Below are 25,903 nucleotides of genomic sequence, written 5' to 3'. Positions count from 1 at the left end.
AAACGGTTATTATGGCCCATTAAATAAATAAATACAATGTTGGTATTGGTAGATCCGTTATGGATGTTACTGTATGTCCTCTGAAGCAACAGAGAGATGTTTTCTAATGGTCAGGTTGTTCTGGAATTGCTGCCCCAACCCTGTGGAATGCAGTGCCCAATCGAGTCCCAGCCCTATACCACTTCAGCCATATATACATGCTTTAGGAAGTATACAGAGTATTTCTACTTCTACTCCCCTCTACTTCTTGCAGTATTGATACTTTTATATTAAGTAAAACATTTGAGTTGAGATTTTTCCACCACAAGGTCAGCATTGTGTGGCTCTGTGTGTGTGTGCGAGGAGTCAGACCGCAGCGCAGCTAGTGAGCCATGGATATAGCCACTAATGACACATCAACCCCCATCCCCTCCTTCCCCTGTAACCTCCCGCCACACCCCAGGGCCTAATGGACTGTTCCCTCTGCAGAGAGGAGGAGGCCACGAGGCAATGAGATGGACAGCACAGGAAGTTAGCGCCCAAGGTAAGAGTCATGATAAAAATAAACAAATGAGTAGTTTAGAGGGGAAAGAGGCTTCCTATTCCTCTCTCTCTCTCTCTCTCTCTCTCTCTCTCACACACACACGCACACGCACACAGACAGGTCTACGAGATCACTGTCCAGGGTGCTGAAATTGACCTGCTAGCTTATCATTTGAATGTTTTGAATGATAGATCACTGCATGGGTCACATGAGACAGACAGACAGACAGACACGTGTCTGTCTGTCTGTCTGTCTCATTCTGTCTTTATCTCTCTGCCTCTGTCTCCGTTTCCCACCCCTCATCCACATCTCTCTCTCTCTCTCTCTCTCTCTCTCTGAGCCCCGGAGTAAACACAGTGTACCCAGTCATCCATCAGCTGCCAGGGCTCCAGCGCTGGGGCTGTCTATTGCACTGAATGGCTGTTTAGGGGCTATAGCGTGTGTGTGTGTGTGGGGGGGGGGGGGGCATTTACAAGTGTGTGGCAGTCAGAGCACTGGAACACCCATGAGGTGCCTGGGTTGGCCCATGCAGTCGGCTATCAAAATAATATTATAGTAATAACAGAAAAGTAAATAAAGAAGCACAAATACTAGTCTTAGTGTTTTGTCAATTGTTTTTAAATGCAAAGTAATCCACTTGGTTTACATTACACCATCGAGCACAAGGACCTGGGCTCGAATCTCACGCCCTTGTGTTGTCCCGCACGTTTATTCTTCTCTCTCTCTCTCTGTCTCTCTCTCTCTGCGCCCTTGGTTTGCTGTCTCTCTACACTGACCTGGTCTGAAGTAAAGCATAGCAATGCCAAAAATATATCTAGGAGAAAAAAAAGAAGCGAACCCATGAGCATTGTCTCATTGTGTGTAATGCTATTAGTGATGTCTGTACTCTTGTCTCAAGGAAACAGAAGAAAAAAAGAAAAGACGTGCAGTTCTTTTCGGTCCTTGTATCCTATGCCGAGTCCTTGAGAGGCTTGACACGCCTCTAGAACTCAAAGTTTAATAACAAACAAAATAGACGGGAGAATGTAGAGGGACACGGCACCAAGGGCGAAGAGAGGGAGGAGGGAGCTGCCGGACAGGAACGCGGGTCGGATTCAAAGTCGGAGTCCTCGCGGCTCTCAAGGGGCACGCGTTCCACTAACGAAGGTGTTGTCCATGTCACGGTTAGACCACCGAATAGCCATAGTCTCTGACTACCCCCCCCCCCCTCTCTTCCTGAAAACAGCAAAAACAAAATGGAATTTCAAAAAACACCAGAGAAAAAAAAGAGGAACGGTACACTGCTATTTGATGCCTGTATTGTCTGACATCACATGAAAAAGCGTTTATTGTACTGTACTGGTACAGCAGTGCAGTTCCTGCCAGCCCGGCTCCCAGGACCTCATCCACCACTGTGTCCCAGGACCTCATCCACCACTGTGTCCCAGGACCTCATCCACCACTGTGTCCCAGGACCTCATCCACCACTGTGTCCCAGGACCTCATCCACCACTGTGTCCCAGGACCTCATCCACCACTGTGTCCCAGGACCTCATCCACCACTGTGTCCCTTGCATTTTAATCACATCAACTCATAATTTTGCTCCCATTGAGCGTGGCTAATAGATGGATGACATCATCCGGGTGGGTCGATGGCACCTTTCAGCAGAGAATTACCCCACTATCAATCTCAATACCGATGGATCCACACAGTGCCAATGTGCTCTGAGGGACAGAGCACTACGCAAAGATAATATACCGGCGCTGTCGGGCAGAGACCTTGTATCTCCATTTTTCAACTTCTGTGTTTGTGTTTTCCCCTGACCCATTTTAAAACCCACTCCGCTCGTGTCCTCTGGTATCAGTTAGCTTATGTGGACTAGTCATTGGTTAGACCAGTCATTAGTCCTACAACCTATCTCAAACCCTCACCCTAACCCTAACCTCCCACAGGGCAGCACACCTAAACCTCACGTTAACCCTCTCCCAACCCTTAACGCACCCCTCACCAACCTCAATCCAGTCGTTTTAACGCACCCCTCACCAACCTTAATCCGGTCGTCTTAACGCACCCCTCACCAACCTTAATCCGGTCGTCTTAACGCATCCCTCACCAACCTTATGTCTAACCAATGACTAGTCTAAACTAAGTATGCACCCCAATTCGGTCGACACGTGTTGAGACTTTTCACCTTAATCCCTTTTCTCTCACCTTAACTGAAGTCCATAGCATAATCATCACCTGTATCATCTGCGGGGGGTAGATGTTAGTCCGTCGTACTAACAGTCCTATAGTTAAGACCCATGCGTGACCGGAAAAAACTCACCGTGGTTTCTGCGTGCGGTTAGGGTTTGTGGTAGGACGTCGGACCAAAGTAGTGTTGGACTGTGGTACATACATTTAGAACTATGTGTAAATATGTAGATATTGCCGGTAGTTTGTGTCATGTCTTTCCCCCTTTCCCCTCGACCTCCTCCTTCTTCCCTTTATCTTATGGAAATAACGAAAACAATGTCGAGCTTGCACATGTAAACCTGTGATGTAACAATAAAGTTGATTCTGAATAACTTAGGAAATAGTTTCATGCGGACGGAAGGACGCATCACTCACACACACACACACACACACACACACACACACACACACACACACACACACACACACACACACACACACACACACACACACACACACACACACACACACACACACACACACACACACACACACACACACACACACACACACTCCGGCCTTTGGCTGTCTGTTATGGCAGACACAAGAATACATTTCAAAATATCGTTTCCTGCTAAGCAGCTAGATTGGTTTCTAGTAGGAGTTGTTTACGCAACTGCACAGGCACAAAACACAAGCGGGTGGGAGGGAGGCGGGGCACCCACTTTATTTGTGCCAGCTTTCAGCGCTTTCCAGACTAAACAGACTGTTAGCTGGAAGCGTTTGCAAATTGTGTGGAGCCCGCGGTCCGTCTCCAGAGATGAGCCGATTCACACACACACATTCACACACCGACGCCGGAGGCAATCATGCAACGGAATACCGCCTCCATCAGGAGCAGTATGGCTGCAGTGTCTTGCTCAAGGACACTTTGACATGGAGCCAGGGGGAGCCTGGCGGGGAACGACCCGCAAATCCTCGCTAATACCTGCCTGAGCCATGTATACATACCAAGTATACATTTTAGTATCTGTACTTTGCTTCAGTCTGTATCTTTCACTCCAATGCAAGGACAAAGCTGTATCTTTCACTCCACTACATTCCAAGGACAAAGCTTGTAGAGTGTCTATACTTACTTATATACTTATAAGTATAATATATAATATATATTTTTAAAAGCATGTACGTTTGAACTCTTTTTTTTAAAGCAAGCATTCCAGTACTTTAACGCATGTGTACATTTGACAGAGACACTTTATTGCAGCAGAGTGATATTAGACCATGGGAGGAGTATCAAGTACTGGAGTGGAGTACTTCATACACCACAGGACCTGCCCCACTAATAAGCACAGTGTTAAGTGTCTGGGGCCAGGGATTGGCTGGATGGTCCAGACCATATTTTCTGGTTTCCCTCCGAGGAGGAACAGGCGAGATGCACAGATGGCCGGCCAGCCAGGTTGAGTCTCGAGGGCGTGAGGGATCGGTCTGGAGCGGAGGACCCCACAGCGGATGGCTACCGGAGCCGTCCTCCTACTTAGACAGCAGGGGTGTGAGCTTTGCCATGCAAAGGACTCCTAAATAGCCAAAGCCCTCTGACTGCGACCCCCTATTGTGAAATTGTTCTCTTTCTTTCTTTCTTTCTTTCTTTCTCTCTTTCTTTCTTTCTTTCTTTCTTTCTAATTGGGCCCTGTCTAGACCAGTGGTTGGGTATGGGGACTTTGTGCAATGCTGCAAGCTTGTACATCTGCTAATTTTAATTATTATTTTTTAAATATGGAAAATTACATGGATCTGCTCTACATGGGTGACCCTGGCACAAAAGGCAAAACCGTTTCAGATGGGGTCCGCGGACAATTACATTTGGGGGTGCCAAGGCATTCCAACCCCTCCCGTCCGTCCCGGCCTGCTTTGAGGGTGAAGAAACACAAGCTCATTCCATCCGAGTGTCACATTCACAGCTGCCCCTGCAGACGGCTTCACTGAACCACTTAAACCGGCTTCATCCGGTTCCACCATGAAAGATGCTCCTCCGTCCCGCTCAAGCAACATTGGGAACTATAACCTATTTAGAGCGATGACATGATTTGGTCGGTCGGCAGGCATAAACCTCTTTAGTGGGGTCTATTGCACTGTGGGGAGGGATGTGGACTTCACCTTGCCGTGTCCCGTTAAGACCAATTGTCAGTAATGGATAATAGCCAGCATTTCCTATTTCCCTTTCCCCTCCGCTAATGAACACCCATATCAGTCTCTAAGGTGGTCAGGATTGATGGTATGGGCCTAATCGCTCAGCCACCCTAATTGATACCCCACCGCACGGTGCATATATTTTCCGTTATTGGGTCAGTGCGAGATCGCTGCGAGATTGTATGCCGGCGGAGCGGCCTAATGGCTAATTTATGCTCTGTTGTGTGACGGTGCCGCGCAGCTAAAACAGCCCACCTACAAGCTCGCAGCGTGGAGCAGCCCGCCGTGTTGAGTGCCAAGACATTGCTAATGGTATGGGAAGAGCTTCTTAACTACAATGCTTAATGGCACTCTCAAGTTGGACGCAAAATCAATCGAGCGGGCTATGTTAACACGCAATGCATGATATTGGGAGGACGGGGGTATATGGAAGGATTGCACTTTTGGCTTCAGTCTATAAGATGCCCTCAATGTGTGGGCTCAATCGACATGAAAACGCCATTTCACCACGACTTTGATATCGATCCGTCCAGCGGTTTCCGAGATGAGCCAAAGCACACAATGCAGACACCCCAGACTAGTTAGAATAACCAAATGGACCCTTATGGGTCTGTAACTCTGAGAGTGTACAAATTAGTTCCATTTGTACACTCTCACAATTGCATTAACATTGATTTTATAATATAAATTGAAGGTCCCAGAGATAGAAATGCCATTAAATGGGGGTCCGTAGCCTAATACAGGTCAAACTGGGGGTAGCCTACTTGAAATTAAACGGGTTGACAATCCTGCTAGAGCCGTACAAAAACCTCTCTTATAGGGGTCCCTGGCATGTCCGCGGGCTAATTAGTGTCAATTTGGGGGTCCTTGACATGAAAAGGTTTGGGAACCACTGGTATACGGCAGTGATTCCCCAAACTTTTTAGCCCGTGACCCAAAACACGAATGAGATATTGGCCCGGTGTATCACTCACATCTCCGTCTTGTTGGACTGCCTGCGGCAGGGCACCGTGTTGCTGACGCAGGTGCCCGTCTGCGGGTCCACTGACTCCACGATGACGAAGGGACGCTCCTCCAGCGTGGCCACCGTCAGGTGCCGGTAGTCGGACACGGGCTCCAGGTAGCTCCCGTAGCGCGGCCACACGGGGTACCGCATCTGCAGGATGCCCATGCCGTAGGTCCCCACCTGAACAGGACGCGGAGAGGACAAACGTCAGTGTCACATTATGTTATAGAAATGGAAAGACTGAATTCATTTCCAAGCCGATTCCTTGTGATTCCGTGTAACTCTGAGTGTGCCAATGTAAGGGTCGACTTGGTTCCATGTCAGAGTTCCATGTTACACACCCACATTTGGGACCCCCTCAAGGATCTCAACACACAGACAGACAGACAGACAGACAGACAGACAGACAGACAGACAGACAGACAGACAGACAGACAGACAGACAGACAGACAGACAGACAGACAGACAGACAGACAGACAGACAGACAGCAGGATGGATGAGGCAGAGAGACATGGCGGAGAAGAAAGGATCCTCTGCATGGCGTCCAGACATCCAGATGAAGCAGTGTGATTTTTGGAAGGAGGATAGAGATGCATGCCGCCGACACTGGGCCATAGATCAGCCCCAGTATAGCCTTAATGCTGTTGTCTCTAAATCTTAGACTTTGGAGATTGCTTATGCTGTCCCCTATTTCTCTGTGATTTGTGTGTCTGGACCCATGAACACAGCAGTGTGTACTATTCCCGCCCGTAGATAATTTGGGGGAAATTGATTTTTTGGGTCACAGGATAGATTTAGAGCTGGCAATTATACATCTATCAGCATGAAAGCCAATTCCGCCCCCGCTAGCTATTATTACACCAATTTCCCCGCCACAAATTTCAAACGTCTGCGGGTGTTGTAGGCAGGACGGGTATTCAAGCAATACAAGACTTCCCCGAAACTTGGTATAGGAGTGATCAGTAGGCTGCCCTAAAGAGATGATTATAGCTTTTCAACTTCAATAAAAAGTTTTAAGTATAGCCTTTGGGAACAAGCGGTTTTCGAGCCACGTGGCTCATAGGCCAGGAGCCAATCTCCTGTTTCCGATGGCCGCGAGTCCGCTCAATTTAAAATAAATAATGCGAATATGTCATGGAGCCTTAGCCCCAATCATACTCTTGATGTAATGTCTGAGTGCCAATCCGGGAGGCACCGCGTAGCTCATAGTCTTTGGTATGACTTGGCCGGGGATTGTACCTCTCCCACCAATGGTTTGAACAGCGGCTGGGAATCTAGAAAGAAAGATATGGCTGTGCTCCTCCTTACACCCAACCGGATCAACGCAGTTGATATTATTAGTAGCACCTGCTCCTATTCAAAGTAACGTGCTGAATAAAAATAATTTCCATCATCAACCCATTAGGGTATACCACGTATTAGACAAGTGAGAGAGATGAAGGCCTGCATATTTATTTCACTTGTCTGAATTGGATAGCTAAAGAAAAAACAATGACTTATCCATTTAGGCCTGGACAAGTGTTAATGTTATGCTCTGGTGAAACCTCTTCTGGACGGTTAATTACACCCACGGCAGGGAGAATATAGGAGAGAGACACAAGATAGGAGTTTCAATGTGTTATGGTCGTTTTACCTGACATACAGCAGATAGTGGCTGGTGGAGCCTGCAGGGGACTTTTCTCACAAACTGCAGTGGTGGAAAAAGTACTCAAATACAAAATGATTGAACATTGTTCAAACACAAAAAAAGTGATGGGCTGTGAGCTTGTAGATCTGCTATTTTAGAATAGCAAACACCGAAATCTTGACACAGACACTTTCCCGGTTGTAATGGGTCATAAACCCTCTATTCTTAGTCAAACGACCCGAGTTACAACTTTACGTAATGAATTATAATGAATTGCATTTTTATAGCGCTTTTCCAAGTGCTCAATGCGCTTTACAATGGTTCATCCATTCATCCATTGGGAGGTGAAGCGGAGAACAGTCGACACCAGCGTCCTCACTTCCCACCTTCACACACCAATGGTGGCAAGCTAGCACCAACCGACTTATTGGATTTCAGGACTCCTGGCATTGCAGATCATCCTGTCGCCGACAGGGTTCAGCGTCTTGCCCATGCAGGGACACTTCGACATGTGGACAGGCGTACTTGGCTTTTTCCCCCTATGCCAAATCTCTTCTAAAAAAATTGCAGATCTACAAGCTGAAAGTGTGCCACAATGCGACAGGTTGTGAGCGTGTAGATCTTCAATTGTCTGTGGCCAACGTTACCCCCATAGTGTGGAAGCTGGGCTTAGAGTGGTTAAGAACTCATCCTATGATCTGATTGCTTCAGTAGTGTTTAATGATCTTGTGATTGTGTTCCACCTGTCTGCGCCCTCTTCATCACCCTGCCAACAGCACTCATTTCACACATGACTGACACACATACATTTAACTCAACATCTCAATTCAGTTTCATCAACTTGTAGATCTGCTATTTTCAAAGAAAATTGTACTTTTACTTAAGTAACATTTTGAACTCATGGCCATCTACTTGTAACCAAATGTTTATATATTGTGGTATTACTAGTTATACTTATATCAGAGTACTTCTTCCGCTGTGTGCATGTGCACACAGCGTAAGGCTTGAACGCATGCAGGCTGTTTTAGTTAAACAGCCTCGGGGCTGCTCCAAAGCTAATTATGTCCTATTGATGTCTCTCCACCATCAGTTCCTATTCATTTCCGCCGGCGGTCTAACAGAAGGTAGCCCAGGCTCTGGGCTGTGCCTCCGTAATTGAAACGGCCTCTGATCACAGGAGCCCCAGATGTTTGGGCCTCTGATCACAGGAGCCCCAGATGTTTGGGCCCGACAGAAAAGCTCTGCCAGGGAAGTGGATTGATAGGGCAAGGTCAGCCTGGCACCCGTACACAATGCAACGTCCCAATTTGAGCTCTGTAAGAATAATGACATACGACTACCACTAAACGGGTCAAGCTTTGTTGTTGAACAGGGTTTGATTGATTGATTGATTGATTGATTGATTGAATACACTTTATTAGTCATACACTTTGTCTAAAAGGGATTTACACAAAAAAGCCCTTGCAGATTTGTTTTCATTGAGGTCCTATGTACAGTATTGCAAGGGTGTCAGGGATTAATTCCACTTATTATTATTTTTCTAATTAATCATAAACTGGGTGCTAAATAGCTATATATTCTGATAAAGTATAGTAATTATTGCGATGGAGTAGTAATCATAGCTATGGAGTAATGGTTCTCACCTTTTTTATTTACAGGGACTCAGGGTTGATTTGAAACCCCTTCAAGGAACCCAGAGGGTCCCTGGACCCCCGCTAGATAGTGTTTGTTCAGTAACAGAGTTCTCCCTGCCTCTCTTAGGAAACACAAAATACATTATCAGGTCGGGATACCAATTTTATCTCTCCGTGCTTAGTTCCGACTGCGGGTTCAGGAAGCAGACCAGTCACAGATGACGTCTGCTTGGTTCTTGATCCAGTACAAGATCAGAAATGGATTTTGGCCCTAAAAGATTTGCGCATTATAAACCAACATAGCATATTGAAACCAATTATTTTGACAGACAGGGAGCCAGCGCAAAGCTCTAGGAGCGTACAAGGATATTATGTTTTTTTTATATATTCCTGGTTGCCATCATGGGTTATGATAAAAATGTTGACGCGCCAGCTGTCAAGGATGATCTAGCGGAGCCACACTCCAATCTTTAGTATTCAAACTGCATCCTTTCATAGATCTTATGTAACAGCGTGACAATGCCCGCAGACTTATGAATCCTTTTAGGCAGTATTTTGCTTTATTCTTTCTGTAAATAGGAGAGCGTTGAGCGACAGCAAGCTGATAGAGGGAAAGACATGGGACAGTGCCTGGCATGATACTGTTCATCGTCACAAACACAAACCACTCAAAAACACCTGCACACACAGGCTTCACTTGCTCTGGAAAGATTCATTTTTAATTGGAAATGTTTCAGTCAAGAAAACGTTGGTGTATTCAACCAACGCACCACAACTTGGCATATATTTTTGTTCAGTTTTTAGTTATCTTCACCTGTTTCATATGACTTGTTCCACATTCATGTCTACTCACTCGTCTGTGTCTCATTGCTGGAAACTTCAGCCTTTCCCTTCCTGGACAGTTAGCATGCTTAAATAGAAGCCACAGTACTTGCATCCATACAATTTCAAGGTTGAAGTAATGCATGAAATTACCACCGACTACGAGGAAACCGATAATGTCATTAGAGTGAAGTTTCTGGACTGTCCACAGCTTAGTTCCTGTCCTTAGTAGAAAGACAAGGTGAGTGGTGACATCTTATAACGCTCATTAGTGAGGACCAATTAAAAAGATACGTTTGAATGGTGCTTATTTAAAATGAGTGGGATCAGCCTACTGTATGTTCCCTCAGCCCAATAGTATTGGTTTAGCATTAGGGGTAGGGTTTAATTCCATGTAGATCTTTCCGGTGAGCCAACATCCTCAATAGGATAGCACCCTGACTGTGGTGGTCTTGAATGCAACACAACCTTAATTAGCATAATTTGTGAAGGAAGCATATAGCATTGCACAACTATGTACTGTATGCCAATAGCTGCTGTGAAAAGGCCTATTATCTGCCATTGTGGTCAGATAAGTTGACTGGAATATTTTTGAAAGAATTCGCCTCAAAATTCATGATGCACGTCAATTGTTAAGCATATCATTTGGTGCGGTGACAACAGGACAATCACTGCATTTCACTGGCTTGGTGTCTTCGTATTTGCATCAGAATGTGTCCCGTCTTTTCGATTCAGCTTTCATTCTGGTCCTCATCTACATTTGGACTCTGGGGTTTCCAGCTTATCTTGACAGAAAGGAATGCATACTTCCTCTCTATCTCTCCACCTATACCTGTCTTTTGTCTGGCTGTCGGACCGTAATGATGAGAGCTATTGTTCACCACTGACTGATACCATTTATTCTTTATTTATTGTTTTGCTTAGTTTGATGTATTACGGGGGGCGCTAGTGAGCGTATCATGGAGTAGACGTGTTTCTGTGTAGCTCTGACAATTCCACACTAAACTGAGTCAGTTTGATGTATTACAAAGGCAAAGTTATTTATTTGACATTGACAAACTGGGGTTTACTCTATAATGCTGCGTATGCAGGAATACTTGTTCAGCGCTCATTGACTTGCAACTGTGAATGAATCTGGCTGATGAATGGGACATTGCTGTACTGGAGGACATCTCCTGTCCAATCCATGACATTTCAAATAGTACATGCACAAAATACTAAAACATTGTTACAACATGTAAAAGGTGCTTTCAAAATATTTACTCTTATTGATGGGCAATTTGCATCTACTTTTTAAAACGTGCATTAACCGCCCCTTGAGCTATTTTACTTACTAAAATAGCAGATATATAAGCTTGCAACGTGTCGTTGTGAGTGTGACTTGTAACAGAGAATACAGTACACTGTGGTATAGCTACTTTTACTTAAGCAAAACTTCAGAGTACTTCATTCCACCACTGTCTTCCTGTGTGGAGCTTCCTCCCGCACCAAAATACATGCATGCTAGTTACATACTCCATCCTTCAGTGCCCTTGAGCAAGGTACTGGCATTACAACCGGCGTTGGTCCCCAAGCACTGCACGGTGCCCATTTATGCAGAAAATAAGGTCTGTGGTTAAGATAATCCTAAGAGAGTTTCAGCTTTTCTTCTGAAGGTGCATTGCATTCTGAAGCTGTTTGTGTGCATTGTTTTCAAACACACTGTATTTATACAGTATGAAGTGCGTTGATTTGTGATTATCTTGTTGACAACATGGATATCAAAAGCCTCCGTTTACTATTAAAGAGCTTTTGTTCTTAACTCATTAAGGTTGGTAGGGTAAGTGATTTTCTTTGGTCAAAATAATAATAATAAGGGACGGTGGTGGCTCAGGGGTAGGTAATCGCAAGGTTGCCAGTTCGAACCCGGGCCCCCCCCAGAGTTAGTGTCGACTTGAGCAAGACTCTGAACCCCTAATTGCTCCTGATGTGCTGGTTTCCGCCGCCATCGGTGTATTAATGTGCGTGTGAATGGGTGAATGTAATGCACAATCTATGTAAAGCGCCTTGGATAAAGGCACTATATAAATGCACCATTTACCATTTAAGTGGTAAAAAGCTCTATAATGTGATAGTTATTGCTATAGAGTGTTTTCTTTTTCAGTCTCCATGTCTCTCCAGCTTTTTATTAAACAGAAAATGCATTTTCAGGTCAGGAACTCAGGATACCAAATGTATCCAATCAGGATAGAGAAATATGCGGCCAAAAACTGTACATATCATTTTGGGGGTCCTTGGCACAAAAACAATTTGAGAACCACTGATTTAGTAGGCATTTATAGAATCGGCCTCCAGTCTTAACGTGTCAATAGGATATGGGACTATTCCTTATTTCAAGGGACGGTTGGCGGCCCTATCCCCAAACTCAATGTCCAGCTGGTGCCAGGCGTCCCACACTCCAGTCCACTTCAGGCTGCATGCCTAAAAGCAGAGGCAGCACAGGCAGAGGGAGAGCCCGACAACAGCAGACAGATGAAAGAGACATGATTTATAGCAGCGTAGGACACAAGCCCTGAAGCAGAGAGGCTTTACTCTCATCCAAGCAGCTTGATATACAGGCCCAAAAACGGCACGGCCTTCCCCGCTGTAAATCTCACACTCAACTCGTGACATTCAACACATGGCATGCCTGCACAAACATCTATTTGCAAAGCAATATATATATATACTGTATCTATATATAAACTCGAGTTTATATTTGAATAACTAAACAAAATACATACATACATGGATGCACCTGGGACGTATCCTCAGTGATGTATCCCAAGGTCATCGGGGTTTCGGGTCTCGCAACATCATACCCCTCACTCAGGTGACCCAGCCGGGGTGATCAAGTCCCGACTTACGTCCCAGTAGCTACCCTCGATCAGTCCCATTAGGGAAAAACCAGGGCCATACAATCCGTTCCTCCTGAACTACTCTGCCGGGACTGGGAGGTACCATTCTGGTGCGTGGAAGGACTAGGCTCTGTGGGTTGACTCCTGTCCGGGCCCCTCCTACGTCTCACCAGGTCCACTCCTGCTCTCACCAGGTCAGGCCCTGTGCGTTGCACCAGACTCCCAGCACCAGGCACTTTATTCAGGAATGGTGGATTCTCGAGCCGCAACAGTTCCGCAGGCTCCACCTTGCCCTTGGTGGTGCCGCAGGCTCCGCTTGAGGCTTGAATGGCCCTCCTAAAGGCCTCACCGTGGGTTTGTTGGGCTTCTTCCTCACGGAAGACACAGGCTGGGGCGCCAACCCATACTGCTCCCGGGTGCCGTCTAATTTCCGGCTGCCACCCATCTCTCCGGTGGTCACCATACTATTCCTGGTTGTCACGTAATCTATTCCTATGAGTCACTATAAATAGATATATAATATACCGTATAATATATCCTTTCAATGAGGGACGGTTTAACCACTTTAAGTATATTTTATATGTTTGCTCTTTTTGAAAGATCGTAACCACTTAAGCCCTATTTTGGGCTATTTTTGGTGAATGTATGTGTGCGTGCATGTGTGTGTGTGTGTGCGTGCATGTGTGCGTGCGTGCGTGCGTGCGTGCGTCTGGGCGTCTTTAGCATAAAATCCTTTCAGATGACAGCCAACACATGCAACATGGGCAATCCTTAGGTCATTTGAGAACCACTGCTGTAATGCAATATCCTTTCGCAGCAGAGAAGATAGGCTGTTTTCCATATGGTTTGTTTTGGTTTTATTCCAGGAAAAGAGCTTTAAACAACAGCAGCAATACATCTCAATTATGAACACAGCACCATCATTACAAGTAAGACGCGTAAACGCGGGAAGAGAACGAAGCTGTTGTGACACACACACACACACACACACACACACACACACACACACACACACACACACACACACACACACACACACACACACACACACACACACACACACACACACACACACACACACACACACACACACACACACACACACACACACACACACACACACACACACACACAGACAGACAGACCTCTGTATCGTTCCAATTTCAGTTTGTATTGGTTTGCTCCCAATCTTTTGCCCTCTGGTGGCGGGCGGGTGGTGTTACAGCGTGACACACACACACACAGACACACACACACACACACACACACACACACACACACACACAGACAGACAGACAGTTTTGGCCAGCTTCTATAGTTAGTGCTCACTTCGTTCGTAATAATCTCTCTATCTGTCAGTCACAGTGAGACCAGAGACCAGAGCATCAACAACGTCTCTCTAGCTGTCAGTCACAGTGAGACCAGAGCGTCAACGTCTCTCTAGCTGTCAGTCACAGTGAGACCAGAGCTTCAACAACGTCTCTCTAGCTGTCAGTCACAGTGAGACCAGAGCGTCAACAACGTCTCTCTAGCTGTCAGTCACAGTGAGACCAGAGACCAGAGCGTCAACAACGTCTCGCTCATGTCGGATGGAAACCTTGTATGTCCAAAACCGCAACTCCTCTCTCAGGAAATGGAAACAAATATAATGACCTGTGTTAAAGGGATAGTTCACCCCTCCCCCCATTTTTAAAAAAATAAAGAAATACAATAAAATGTTTCTATCTTTTACATGTGGACTTGAATTAATGGATATTTATTGTTTGTTTTTTGTCGCATTCCGAAACCAATAATTTGATGACCAGCAGTGGTTCCCTATAGAGACACAAAGAGTCTCCTCTGTGTTTCCGTAGGGAGTATAGGGAGCATAGTCAAGCCTCCATGGGGTGAGTAATAGATATAATAGAAAATAAGTAACTATCCCTTTAAAGTGAACTATCCCTTTAAAATGGATATAAATATTTAATATTAATAATAATAAATATTTATAAAACCCATAGACACACTTAACCACTTTCACTTCCTAAAATCTTCAATAATAGCAAAAATAGGCCTACAAGCAGATTGGCCTTTTCACTATTGTGTGACACTAATAGTACAGCAAAGTAACTTAAACCCGTGTGAACTGAGTGGTGTAAGGTCTTATATAGACTGATCAGCTGTGGTCTGACGTAATGTCTGACGTAATGAAATCACACCCGTGTGAACTGGATGACCATAGCAACCGTGCTCATTTTTTGAGCACAGACAGACAGACAGACAGACTAACAAAGCCAGTTGTAGGAGTGGTTTACACCACTCAAAAATACAAGGTTTCTGCCCAACAGTAATGAACAACAACAACAACACATCATCTGCATGTGGGGCTCAGCAGCACAAGCAATGCGGCACGACGCATACAAAATAACGGCGGTGAGATGCATTCATGTTGGCAATATTTGAAATTGTGATCTATTTGACGATGCCCTGTACACTGGCAGAAAGGAAAAACAGTCCTGGATAGGGGAGAGGAATAACTCAAAAGTCTGAGAAGAAAAGGGGTGCATTAGAATACTTTTTCCCCCTCCCCTGCTCTCGTTTGTCATTTTTCAGAGACCGCTGTAAGGACACCATTGCCCTTCTTGAACAACCACTGGAGATTTTATGGAAGAAAATATCATTTTTGTTTGGAGCGCTTCTATCCCTCCAGAGCATTGGTTCTCAAAAAAGGTTCTGTCACTGTCATTGAAGTCGCTGTCATCACTTACTCAATGCCACTTGTCTTCACTCACTATAAATATCCTGGGCACCAGGACCCTTATACAGCTTTTGTTTCAAACTGAATTCTGGGAATTGCAGTTCTAACGGACAATGCAATTACAATGGAGCTACCAGAGGTGTCGCCAAAAACACTACTAGAATGAATGTTACACAGTAACAACTCTTCCCTCTTTTTTTGTGTGTCCCTGACCTAATGTTGGCAACTTTCATGAGTAATATCTACAATTGTGTATTAGGACTCAAAAACGCAGTCATTGTGCCAGTGGACCATGGCAGTTAGTGACACTGAAAGACACAATTACATTTGTGAGCAGTAAGAGAACACCAAGGTGCTTAATTCCCTGCCAACACAGAGAGCACTGAGACCCCTTTTCCACCGGGTTGAACCGGTTTCTGTTCTTTTTTCCCTGCCTAATATTGAACCAGTCCAGAGTGTCTCCACTGGAAATGAATTGGTTCAGAACCCTAAAAGTTGGTTCAGAACTGGTTGGTCCAAGAATCTAGAACGGAACAAAATCTAGAAGCAAAGTTAATTTGGTGGAAAAGGGGCCTGAGAGAGAGATGAAGCAGGCATTCATGTTAAAGGGAGTAAAGTTTTTGTAATTTCCCTCAATTCTTTTAGGTTTTCTGAGCTCAATTGCACCCAAAAAACCTGAACTTTTAACATTCAGTAGATTTTCTGTGATTTTCTGGCTCAAACAAGCGCTCTGATTTTCTTGCTGTTTGTGATGTCACAGCCTGAAAATTCCATATATGTCAATGGGATTTGCATATGTCACTGTTTTCACTGATTTGCCTGTTTTCATTGCAGCACAAAAGGCTTCCAAACCCCAGAGAAAACTCAAGTTCAGGTTTTTTGGGTGTAATTGAGGTCATAAAACCTAAAAGAAAAACGAAAAATAAAAATAAATGAAAGCTAGAAAAAGTGCCCCTCGGGGCACAGGTCTCCACCAGGGCAGGTCAGGTTGTGGCCTCCTGGTGGTGCTATAATAGGCCAGGGTGAAAAGGGTGCCATGCATTTCTTCTTACGCCTTGGATGGCAATTGGATGATTTGAGGCATTTTGTTCCAAAAATGTGTTTTGCAAAAATCCACCTGTTGGTGGCGCTATAACAGTAGCCTGGTTAATAAACCAGACCGAATCAGCCGTTGGCAAAAAAATAATTGCCTGCCAGCGGATTAGGGTCTGGCGAGGCTCAGTAGCACGCCTCTTTCCTACAATCGAGAACAGGTCGGACCAATCGGGACACGGTATGCAATATGGGCGGGCTTTGGTACAGTGACGTTCAATGCTTGAGACCTTTGACTGACAGTAGCTCTGACCAATTGCGTCGAAGAGAAAATGTTTGAACCCGCCCCCCGGGAAATGAAATCCAAGTGGAGCCAGCCCAGACTAATATACCGCGACAGTGTTGTGTGATATTAGTCTGGCTTATTAGCCAGGCTACTATAACAGGCCAATGTGAAAAGGGTGGGATATATTCCTCAGCCTAGTAGGAAAGTCTGTGCAAGATTTCACGTAAATTGCATGCTGCGTTCATGATTTGAGGCTTTTTGTTCAAAACGCACGCACGCACGCACGCACGCACGCACGCACGCACGCATTCACACGCACACGCACACGCACACGCACACGCACACACACACACACACACACACACACACACACACACACACACACACACACACACACACACACACACACACACACACACACACACGTCCATGCACTCATGAGCTATTGACCTGTGCTCTCTAACTGGAGGAAAACCAATGGTTTGTGTAGAGACCAGTTAATGAGCAATCAATCTGCTTCAACTGGCTGCAACATAGTTGTTTTTTTGTTTGGTTCCTTGTAATAACATGCAGATATTGAGAGACACATACAGGTACTGTACAAGTTGGTCGAGGGTGCATGTGTTTGGTCCGACGTAACAGTCCGACAGGCATTAATCCGTCACCGTACCCAAAAGTGAAACCCAACCCTAACCTCACAGGAAGCCATGGGTTAGTTTTAACCTGCCACAGGTTAGTTTTAACCTGTCACACATGTCGGGAGCCATGGGTTAGTTTTAACCTGCCATGAGAAAACGGCCTTGCATTGGATTTGCATTGTAAAATATCCAAACTTATTATTTGAATCCACTATTTTGAGACACAATATCTCATCCTTGGCAACAACAAAGCATGCCATATATCGTTGGAAAGGTCTGGACCTCGAGATTGTGGTTTGATCCAAATTTCCTTTGTCCAGCAACCAATCATGAGAGGGTGGATTTTTACCCAGCCAACAAGCTGTCATTGGCTAAACTAAACTACTAAAATAAACATCTAAATGTGTATTTTGAACGTTTATTTTAAAAGACATGTTTAGGAAGCAAAATTGCACAAAATCTCAAAATTATAAAAATAAAAAATAAAAAAAATGATGCCATGCCTGCCATGTCTCACCTGAAGTAAAATAAGTAATATGAAAATGACTTTCATATTACTTATAGTAATAGGCCTATGTCATACATTTCTACATTGTAGAAATGTATGACATAGGCCTATACTTCTACATTGCATTAAGTACATTCTAAATTTACTTAGTAAAAGTACAGAATGCCAGAACAGTGGTATCAAAATAAACCTAAAGTAACTAAAGTAAAAGTAGCATATATTCATTGTGCGGAATGTCACATTTCACACGTTTTCAGTAGGCCAAATGAAATGGGACGAGACGAATGGCACTTAACTGTATGTATAGAAATATTTTGAAAATAGCAGATCTAAAAACTCACACATGTATAGAGGGCTGAAGTGGTTAATGTTTGTATGTTGTGTAATAATAATCAAAATCTACAAAGTAACTAGCAACTAAAGTAATTGTAGTAGAGTACTGTAAAAAGTTGTAATTCAAGTATTGAAAAAATGTACTCAAGTACGTACTGCCTACAAAGAAAGTAACTACGTTTTTGGACACACCGACTTATTTGTGAATCCCAAAGGTCGATTAACGTTCATAATTTTCTTATTTTTGGTCCCAAGGGGGTGATTTCTGCTGCGCAATAATTAATTACACCCATATAAATTATAGCCTTCACATTTGAACAAGGAAATTAGTTCTGGAGCACACGGTCAATTTGGTAATTTGGTAATGGGACTAACATCTGTATCAGAGTCAACAAAGAATTAACAAGGCTTGAATCCAGAGGTAATATAAACAAGATTAAATGTACTGTTAACATAGCATCAATTTTATGATCACTTTTGTAAAATATGATCACTTTTTGAAAATAGCAGATCTACGTTTGGGAACCCCTGTATTAGACCAGAAGCTTTATTGTTTGTTGTTCAGTGTCGTCTACACCCAATAAGCTTCTGTTTGTTGGAATCAATTATTCCCAAAATGTGATCACCACCATCTTATGTTCAGATATGCTGGCTTCAAACGCGTTAGCTTGCCTCATGCACACTAAACTGCATACACAGAACAAGCACGCAATGCACGTGTGCACGCAATCGCACACACACACACACACACACACACACACACACACACACACACACACACACACACACACACACACACACACACACACACACACACACACACACACACACACACACACACACACACACACACACACACACGTATAAATCAGTGACCAAAAGAATCTTGAAATTTTGACAGCAACGTTTTGGGTCAAGGACGTTCTTCAGACAGGAAGGTCCTTGACTGAAGAAGTGAAATTATAACTGAGTGAGTGAAGACAGCGTCTCTGTGCCTTTGATTCTTTGATGTCTGTGTGTCTACTCCAACAATGCAATGCACCTGTCACAACATTTTTTATTATTCAGGTGTGCGAGACACTTTTGATACTTTTGAGCTATACGCCGTGATCGGGTGAAGCAGTGGTAAAGGGTGCCGTTGTCATTGTTCGGTGCATGACGTGCATTGCGTCAATGCACCGAACAGTTCACAAAGTGTCACTTCGCACCACATTGTATTGTAGATTGGATATTTTCACTATTTCTTAAACATTTTGTCTAATTTCTAGAATTTTCTTTGATTTCTTCATGAAATTATTTAATTCATGAAAAAGTACAAAAGCAAACAATGCCCCTCACTTCACACTTTAATAACAGGCCAAATAGGTAACATGGTTAAAGATTATTCAGTAACAGTTGACTTTGATAGCGAGTGTCTCAGCGATCTCGTCTTCATTACAGTTAGTGAGAAATGTCGCCAGGCTCCACCAGCCACTATCTGCTCACTCCCTACGGTATGCCAGGTACAATGATGGCACATTGAGTGAAACTCCTATCTTGTGTCTCTCTCCGATATTCTCCCTGCCGTGGGTGTAATTAACCGTCCAGAAGAGGTTTTCACCAGAGCATAACATTAACACTTATCCAGGCCTAAGTGGATAAGTCATTGTCTCCACCAGGCCGAAGGCATGGGGAGAGAGTATGTTTTGCACTCCGTCCGTCCGTCCGTCCGTGTGTCCGTGTGTGTGTGTGTCCGTCCGTCCGTCCGTCCGTCCGTCCGTCCGTCCGTCCGTCCGTCCGTCTGTGAACAGCTAATCTCCGGCACCGTTAACCCGGTCGATGCCAAATTTTGCACACACACTCCCTGGATGCCAACGATGAACCTCTGCCCCAGAATTTCCAGAACGGCCTGTTATAGCGCCACCAGGAGGCCGCTTTGTGCAAGACAAGTTGTTGGACAGTACACCTACAGATTTCGTCCAAACATCACGCAAATTGGTACACAGTCTCTCTAGAGCCATTCAACGAAACGGGTCTTTCAGACTCCATCCTGATTGGCTAAGATTGGCAGGAGTGCTCAGTTTCAAACAAAATAATGCAAATCATGAACACATCGTGTGATTTCCATAAAATTGTGCACGCACATTCCCACTAGGCCGAGGAAGAAATGTCACGTGAACATTTTCAACTCAGCCTCATGGTGGCGCTATAGTATTTTGAAAATAGCAGATCTTACAATGTGTCACATCACAATCTACAAAGAAACTAACTAACTTCTAAGAACATTTTTTATTGGAAGTTGGAAATGCTCAAAACTGTACTCAAGTACAGTACTTATGTAACGCCCAAGTACCTATACTTGGGTGATACTCGCCTAAAAGTGTTTTTACCTCTAACTGCATGGATCTGTGGATAACTTTGTATGCCAACTCCCTAGAGGCCAAGGAAAAACCTTTGCCTGGAATTTTTCACATCTGCTCTTTATAGCGCCACCAGGAGGCCGACATATGTAAAACACATTTTCTAATATTACTTCTTCAGATTTTATCCAAATTTCACGCAAATCGGTACACATGCTCTCCATAGTCATGTGATCAAGACGCGTTTGTTTGATTTCTCATAATCCACCTTCATTGCCTACGATTGGCTTCTAAACCTTTCAGGAGTAGCCCGCTTTGTACCCGTTTTGTACAAATTGCCACAACTACTCAACACAGCTCCGATTGCGGTGAAACTGTGCATGCATATTCCCACTAGGCTGAGGAAGAAATGCCACTTGACAGTTTTCAAATCAGCCTCATGGTGGCACTACAACAGGCCAAGCCACGTCTCTCTCTCTCACACACACACACACACACACACACACACACACACACACACACACACACACACACACACACACACACACACACACACACACACACACACACACACACACACACACACACACACACACACACACACACACACACACACACAACATGATTATATTACTCCTAAACATTTTGCCAAACATCACACCCACTCCTATCCTCCTGGTGGAGACCTGTGCCCAGAAGGGCACTTTTTCTAGTTGTTATTCTTTAGCTGTCCAATTGGGGCAAGTGAAATAAATATGCAGGCCTTCATCTGTCTTCACTTTGTGACTGTCGTCTATACGTGACTGTCCTAATGGGTATGCTGGGAAATAGTTTCTTTATATTCAGCACGTTACTAGTAACAATATTTTAAAAATGATCCTTGTGTCAGCTAGTTCAAACAGCTTTGATCTGGTTGGGTGTAAGGATGAGAATATTAAATGGCAAACGGTGCATTTACTGTATATAGTGCCTTTATCCACGGCGCTTTACATAGATTGTGCAAAGATCTATAAGGGTCCATTTGGTTATACTAACTCTTCCATCATTTAGCTGGAACCCCCTCAAGGACCACTGGTTGAACCCACTGTCCCTATAGTGACAGACCATTGGTTGAACCCACTGTCCCTATAGTGACAGACTGTCATAAGGACCACTGGTTGAACCCACTGTCCCTATAGTGACAGACCACTGGTTGAACCCACTGTCCCTATAGTGACAGACCACTGGTTGAAACCACTGTCCCTATAGTGACAGACTGTCATAAGGACCACTGGTTGAACCCACTGTCCCTATAGTGACAGACTGTCATAAGGACCACTGGTTGAACCCACTATCCCTATAGTGACAGACTGTCCACTGGTTGAACCCACTGTCCCTATAGTGACAGACTGTCATAAGGACCACTGGTTGAACCCACTATCCCTATAGTGACAGACTGTCCACTGGTTGAACCCACTGTCCCTATAGTGACAGACTGTCATAAGGACCACTGGTTGAACCCACTGTCCCTATAGTGACAGACTGTCATAAGGACCACTGGTTGAACCCACTGTCCCTATAGTGACAGACTGTCCACTGGTTGAAACCACTGTCCCTATAGTGACAGACTGTCATAAGGACCACTGGTTGAACCCACTGTCCCTATAGTGACAGACTGTCATAAGGACCACTGGTTGAACCCACTGTCCCTATAGTGACAGACTGTCCACTGGTTGAACCCACTGTCCCTATAGTGACAGACTGTCCACTGGTTGAACCCACTGTCCCTATAGTGACAGACTGTCCACTGGTTGAACCCACTGTCCCTATAGTGACAGACTGTCATAAGGACCACTGGTTGAACCCAATGTCCCTATAGTGACAGACTGTCCACTGGTGGAAACCACTGTCCCTATAGAGCGTCGCAGTCCTGCCCCCTCGAGAGACCCTGAAAAGAATACCCCGTTCATTTTCCTCATAGACTTTTCAGAAAGTATTTATTTAAAGACGTTTACGCCGCGGACAAAGCCAACTCTTGTTGTGACAAATCATGACAACAAATCATGACAACAAACAAATAATTAGACAGAAGAAGAAAATGGCAGGTTAGAACACTTTTTTGTTGTTTTTCTTCTTTGTAATTATTTGTTTGGTCCAAAATATTGTGTTTGTTGTCATGATTTGTCACGACAAGAGTTGGCTTTGTACAACGCTTATAAGGTCTTTAAATAAATACGTTTTGAAATGTCTATGGGAAAAATGCATTGGGAACTATTTCCTGGGCCTGGCGTCGTCATGAAAGGGGGCGGGACTGCGACGCTCTATAGTGACAGACTGTCATAAGACGGTAGCGTACCTTGTCCCAGGTCCTCTCCCTGTCCAGCGTGATGACGATCATGGAGGGGTTGACCAGGTAGCCCTCGCTGTTGAAGGAGAAGTCGTTGTGCTCCCACGTGACGTTCATCATGTGTCTGTGGAGATATAGAAGAAGATGACATTATTATTACTCCACTGTGTAATAAAACCCCCGGAATTGGCTTGTGCTCTGCATATATTATCTCCAAAACATTTATAGGCCTATAATACCAGTAAGACGCCCTGAGGGCAAGAAGCGACCTCGCCCGTGTTCACGCATCCGCCTGGGTGACAACAGACTGCTAGGCGAGCGCTGCCGCTTTGGCATGAATTAATTCTGTACTGGCCATATGGAGCGTGTCTTGAGGGTACATGGTTTGATGAGGTCAGATCAACATATGGAATGTCAGAACAGGTCAGCTCCATATATGGAGATCTAATGGTGGAAGCGGGGGCAGTGTCTTGAGTTTACAGGGTTTGATCAGGTCTGGCCATATATGGAGCTTGTTTTCAGTGTACAGGGTTTGATGAGGTCAGATCAACAATGTCAGAACAGGTCAGCTCCATATAGAGATCTAAGGGTCTTGCGTGTACAGGGTTTGATGTGGTCAGATGAGGTCAGATGAGGTCAGATCAACATATGGAATGAATTCTGTATTGGACATATATGGAGCGTGTCACGAGGCGTGACGGACTGACTGACAGACAGGTTTTGTAGGTTTTCATAGTAAACTATGACCTATGGTCGCAATAACTACTTATAGTTACAAGTACTTCACTGAAAACATGTTTTTGATGCAGGGCACGTAACTCATCAGATGGCCTTGAAAAAGGTTTTGAATGACTATGTATAGGTCTAATTTGTAAAGAGGCACAGTACTGGATTTCACACTGTTTGATCCCATGCTGCTTTGTTATTCACATCACACTGTATCATATTGGAGCAACCGTGGCTGTGCACTCTCTATCACCTCGCCCGTCACTCCAGCAGAGGTGATGAAAGCCATGCCGGGCGGACAACAGCCCTTAGCCCTCTTGTCTGTGTCAAAAGCACCTTTTTTTAATCTGCAATAATCTGCCATAATCCCATTAACAGGCCAGACTCATCATCAAAACTGCCGCCTTGAGAATGCTTAATTGAATGAGGTGAATGAGGACGGAACTGTCGATCGCTGAGGACTTCAGAGGCACGAGACTTCTTGAAACCTTTTTCTTTAACCACTTGAACTCTAGTGAACCCTTTTCCAGGGCAAACATTCACTGAAAAGGTTATAGATTGGCTATTTTCAATGGAGACATTTGATGTAGAGGGAAATACTAGATCACCTAGTATAGAGCCCTGGGGGGACTCCGGTAAACTAAGGCCACGTTTATGATGTGCAGCCTGCGTAGATAGTTCAGGCAGACAACTTGTGAGCACGCCTACCTGATCAGGTGACTAGTCACATGCACTGATCAGAGCGGCTATTGCTCATTCCCGTCTTCTCTCTCCTGCTGTGTGGACGTGTATCGCTGCTGCTGCTGCTGCTGCCTCCCTGCCTCGCTGCTAAACCTGATGATCATGAAATGATCAGCAGATCATGAAATGATGAAATGATCAGCAGCAAAATGATTTTGCAAATCCCACCTCCTCCCCAGCATCCACCTGTAGGCTCTGTTTCTAGATCCCCGGGGGGGGGGGGGGGGGGGGTCTTAATTAATTGCCTGTAGCCTAATTCTATTCAAAAGGTCTACTGCCCCCATGAAGTTTAGGGGCCTTCTGTTTGGCTTGAAGACTAGGCCTACGTTCAAACCCCAGCCGGCAAGAAGCTAGGCACAGATTATATTTAGATGTTCATCACTGTCTGTGATAAACAAACAGTGTTAAAATTGTAACATAAAAAAATAAATCATATTTGGAAAGAAATGGGAATTGTAATTTCATAACAATGCATTTCATTGTTATGAAATGTAGTGGGTTATGAAATGTAATGGGTTTGACTCGTTCAGAATGACTCCATCCAAATGTCACAGTTATGAAATGTAGTGTACTGTTTATTAGATTATTGATTGGCCAAAAAATAAATCAAAAGTGGAGCCCTTGGCAAAATGTTGACTTTGTGGAGTGGGTCGGGTGTTTGCTCTGTGCACGTCTCAAGGACTTTTTGGCATAACTACGAGGTTTCGCTGTCAAGCTGTTTGTTCTAAACTCCCAGAGCCTGGCTGGCCGTGTTTCTGGATTTTATTCCAATCAATGTGTGCCAGGTCCACCAAGTCCAACAGAAAAAGAGGCTGCAAATGTATCTGACAGAATACTTGGCATTCATTTTCTTTCTCCCTTTTATCTCACTAAGAGTTTCGTCGTACATGGCGAGTGGAGTTATGTCTCCCCTACGGCAAAGCGGGGCCGAGAAAAGAAAATTGCTTCTGAGGAGATCAGAGAGTAGCGTTGGTGTATTACTGTATTATATTATAAGTGAACTGTGCACGATTCTCCGGCGTGAAGCCATTGTGTTTGTTCCATTGATTTAACTAACACACACACACACACACACACACACACACACACACACACACACACACACACACACACACACACACACACACACACACACACACACACACACACACACACACACACACTACCAGCGTGACCCCTGCCATTGCCATTTAGCAAAAATATCCTGTCTACAAGCTTGAGTGTCGTGCAGACACGTTGTGTGACCTTGTCGATCAGCTGTTTTTGGCAAAGAGATATGGTGTAACGGGGAGAGACAAAAGAGTGGGCCAAGTACAGACCCCTGGGGGACCCTGGTCAAGGGGGTACCCCTGTCCAATGTGTTGCATTGAGCTTGTAGATCTGATATTTTAACCCGTTAAAACTG

At 44.6% G+C, this 25,903-nt stretch overlaps 1 protein-coding gene across 1 annotated transcript in view; it reads right to left on the bottom strand.

Moving 5' to 3' along the window:
* The window catches only part of grin2ca (glutamate receptor, ionotropic, N-methyl D-aspartate 2Ca), a gene marked incomplete at its 3' end in the record, with an annotated part of 123,708 nt that overhangs the window by 27,893 nt on the left and 69,912 nt on the right, over positions 1–25,903 (bottom strand). The window contains exons 5-6 of the mRNA XM_079519434.1: positions 23,041–23,155; positions 5,840–6,051 (exon numbers count right to left, since the gene is read on the bottom strand). Of these exons, the coding sequence (XP_079375560.1) occupies positions 5,840–6,051; positions 23,041–23,155 (327 nt within the window). The remainder of the gene's footprint in view (positions 1–5,839; positions 6,052–23,040; positions 23,156–25,903) is intronic.

Source organism: Electrona antarctica, assembly GCF_951216825.1.
Source record: "Electrona antarctica genome assembly, chromosome: 14".
Lineage (NCBI taxonomy): Eukaryota > Metazoa > Chordata > Actinopteri > Myctophiformes > Myctophidae > Electrona > Electrona antarctica.
Note: the sequence above shows the minus strand (reverse complement) of the source record. Positions and strands in the feature narration are given on the sequence as shown.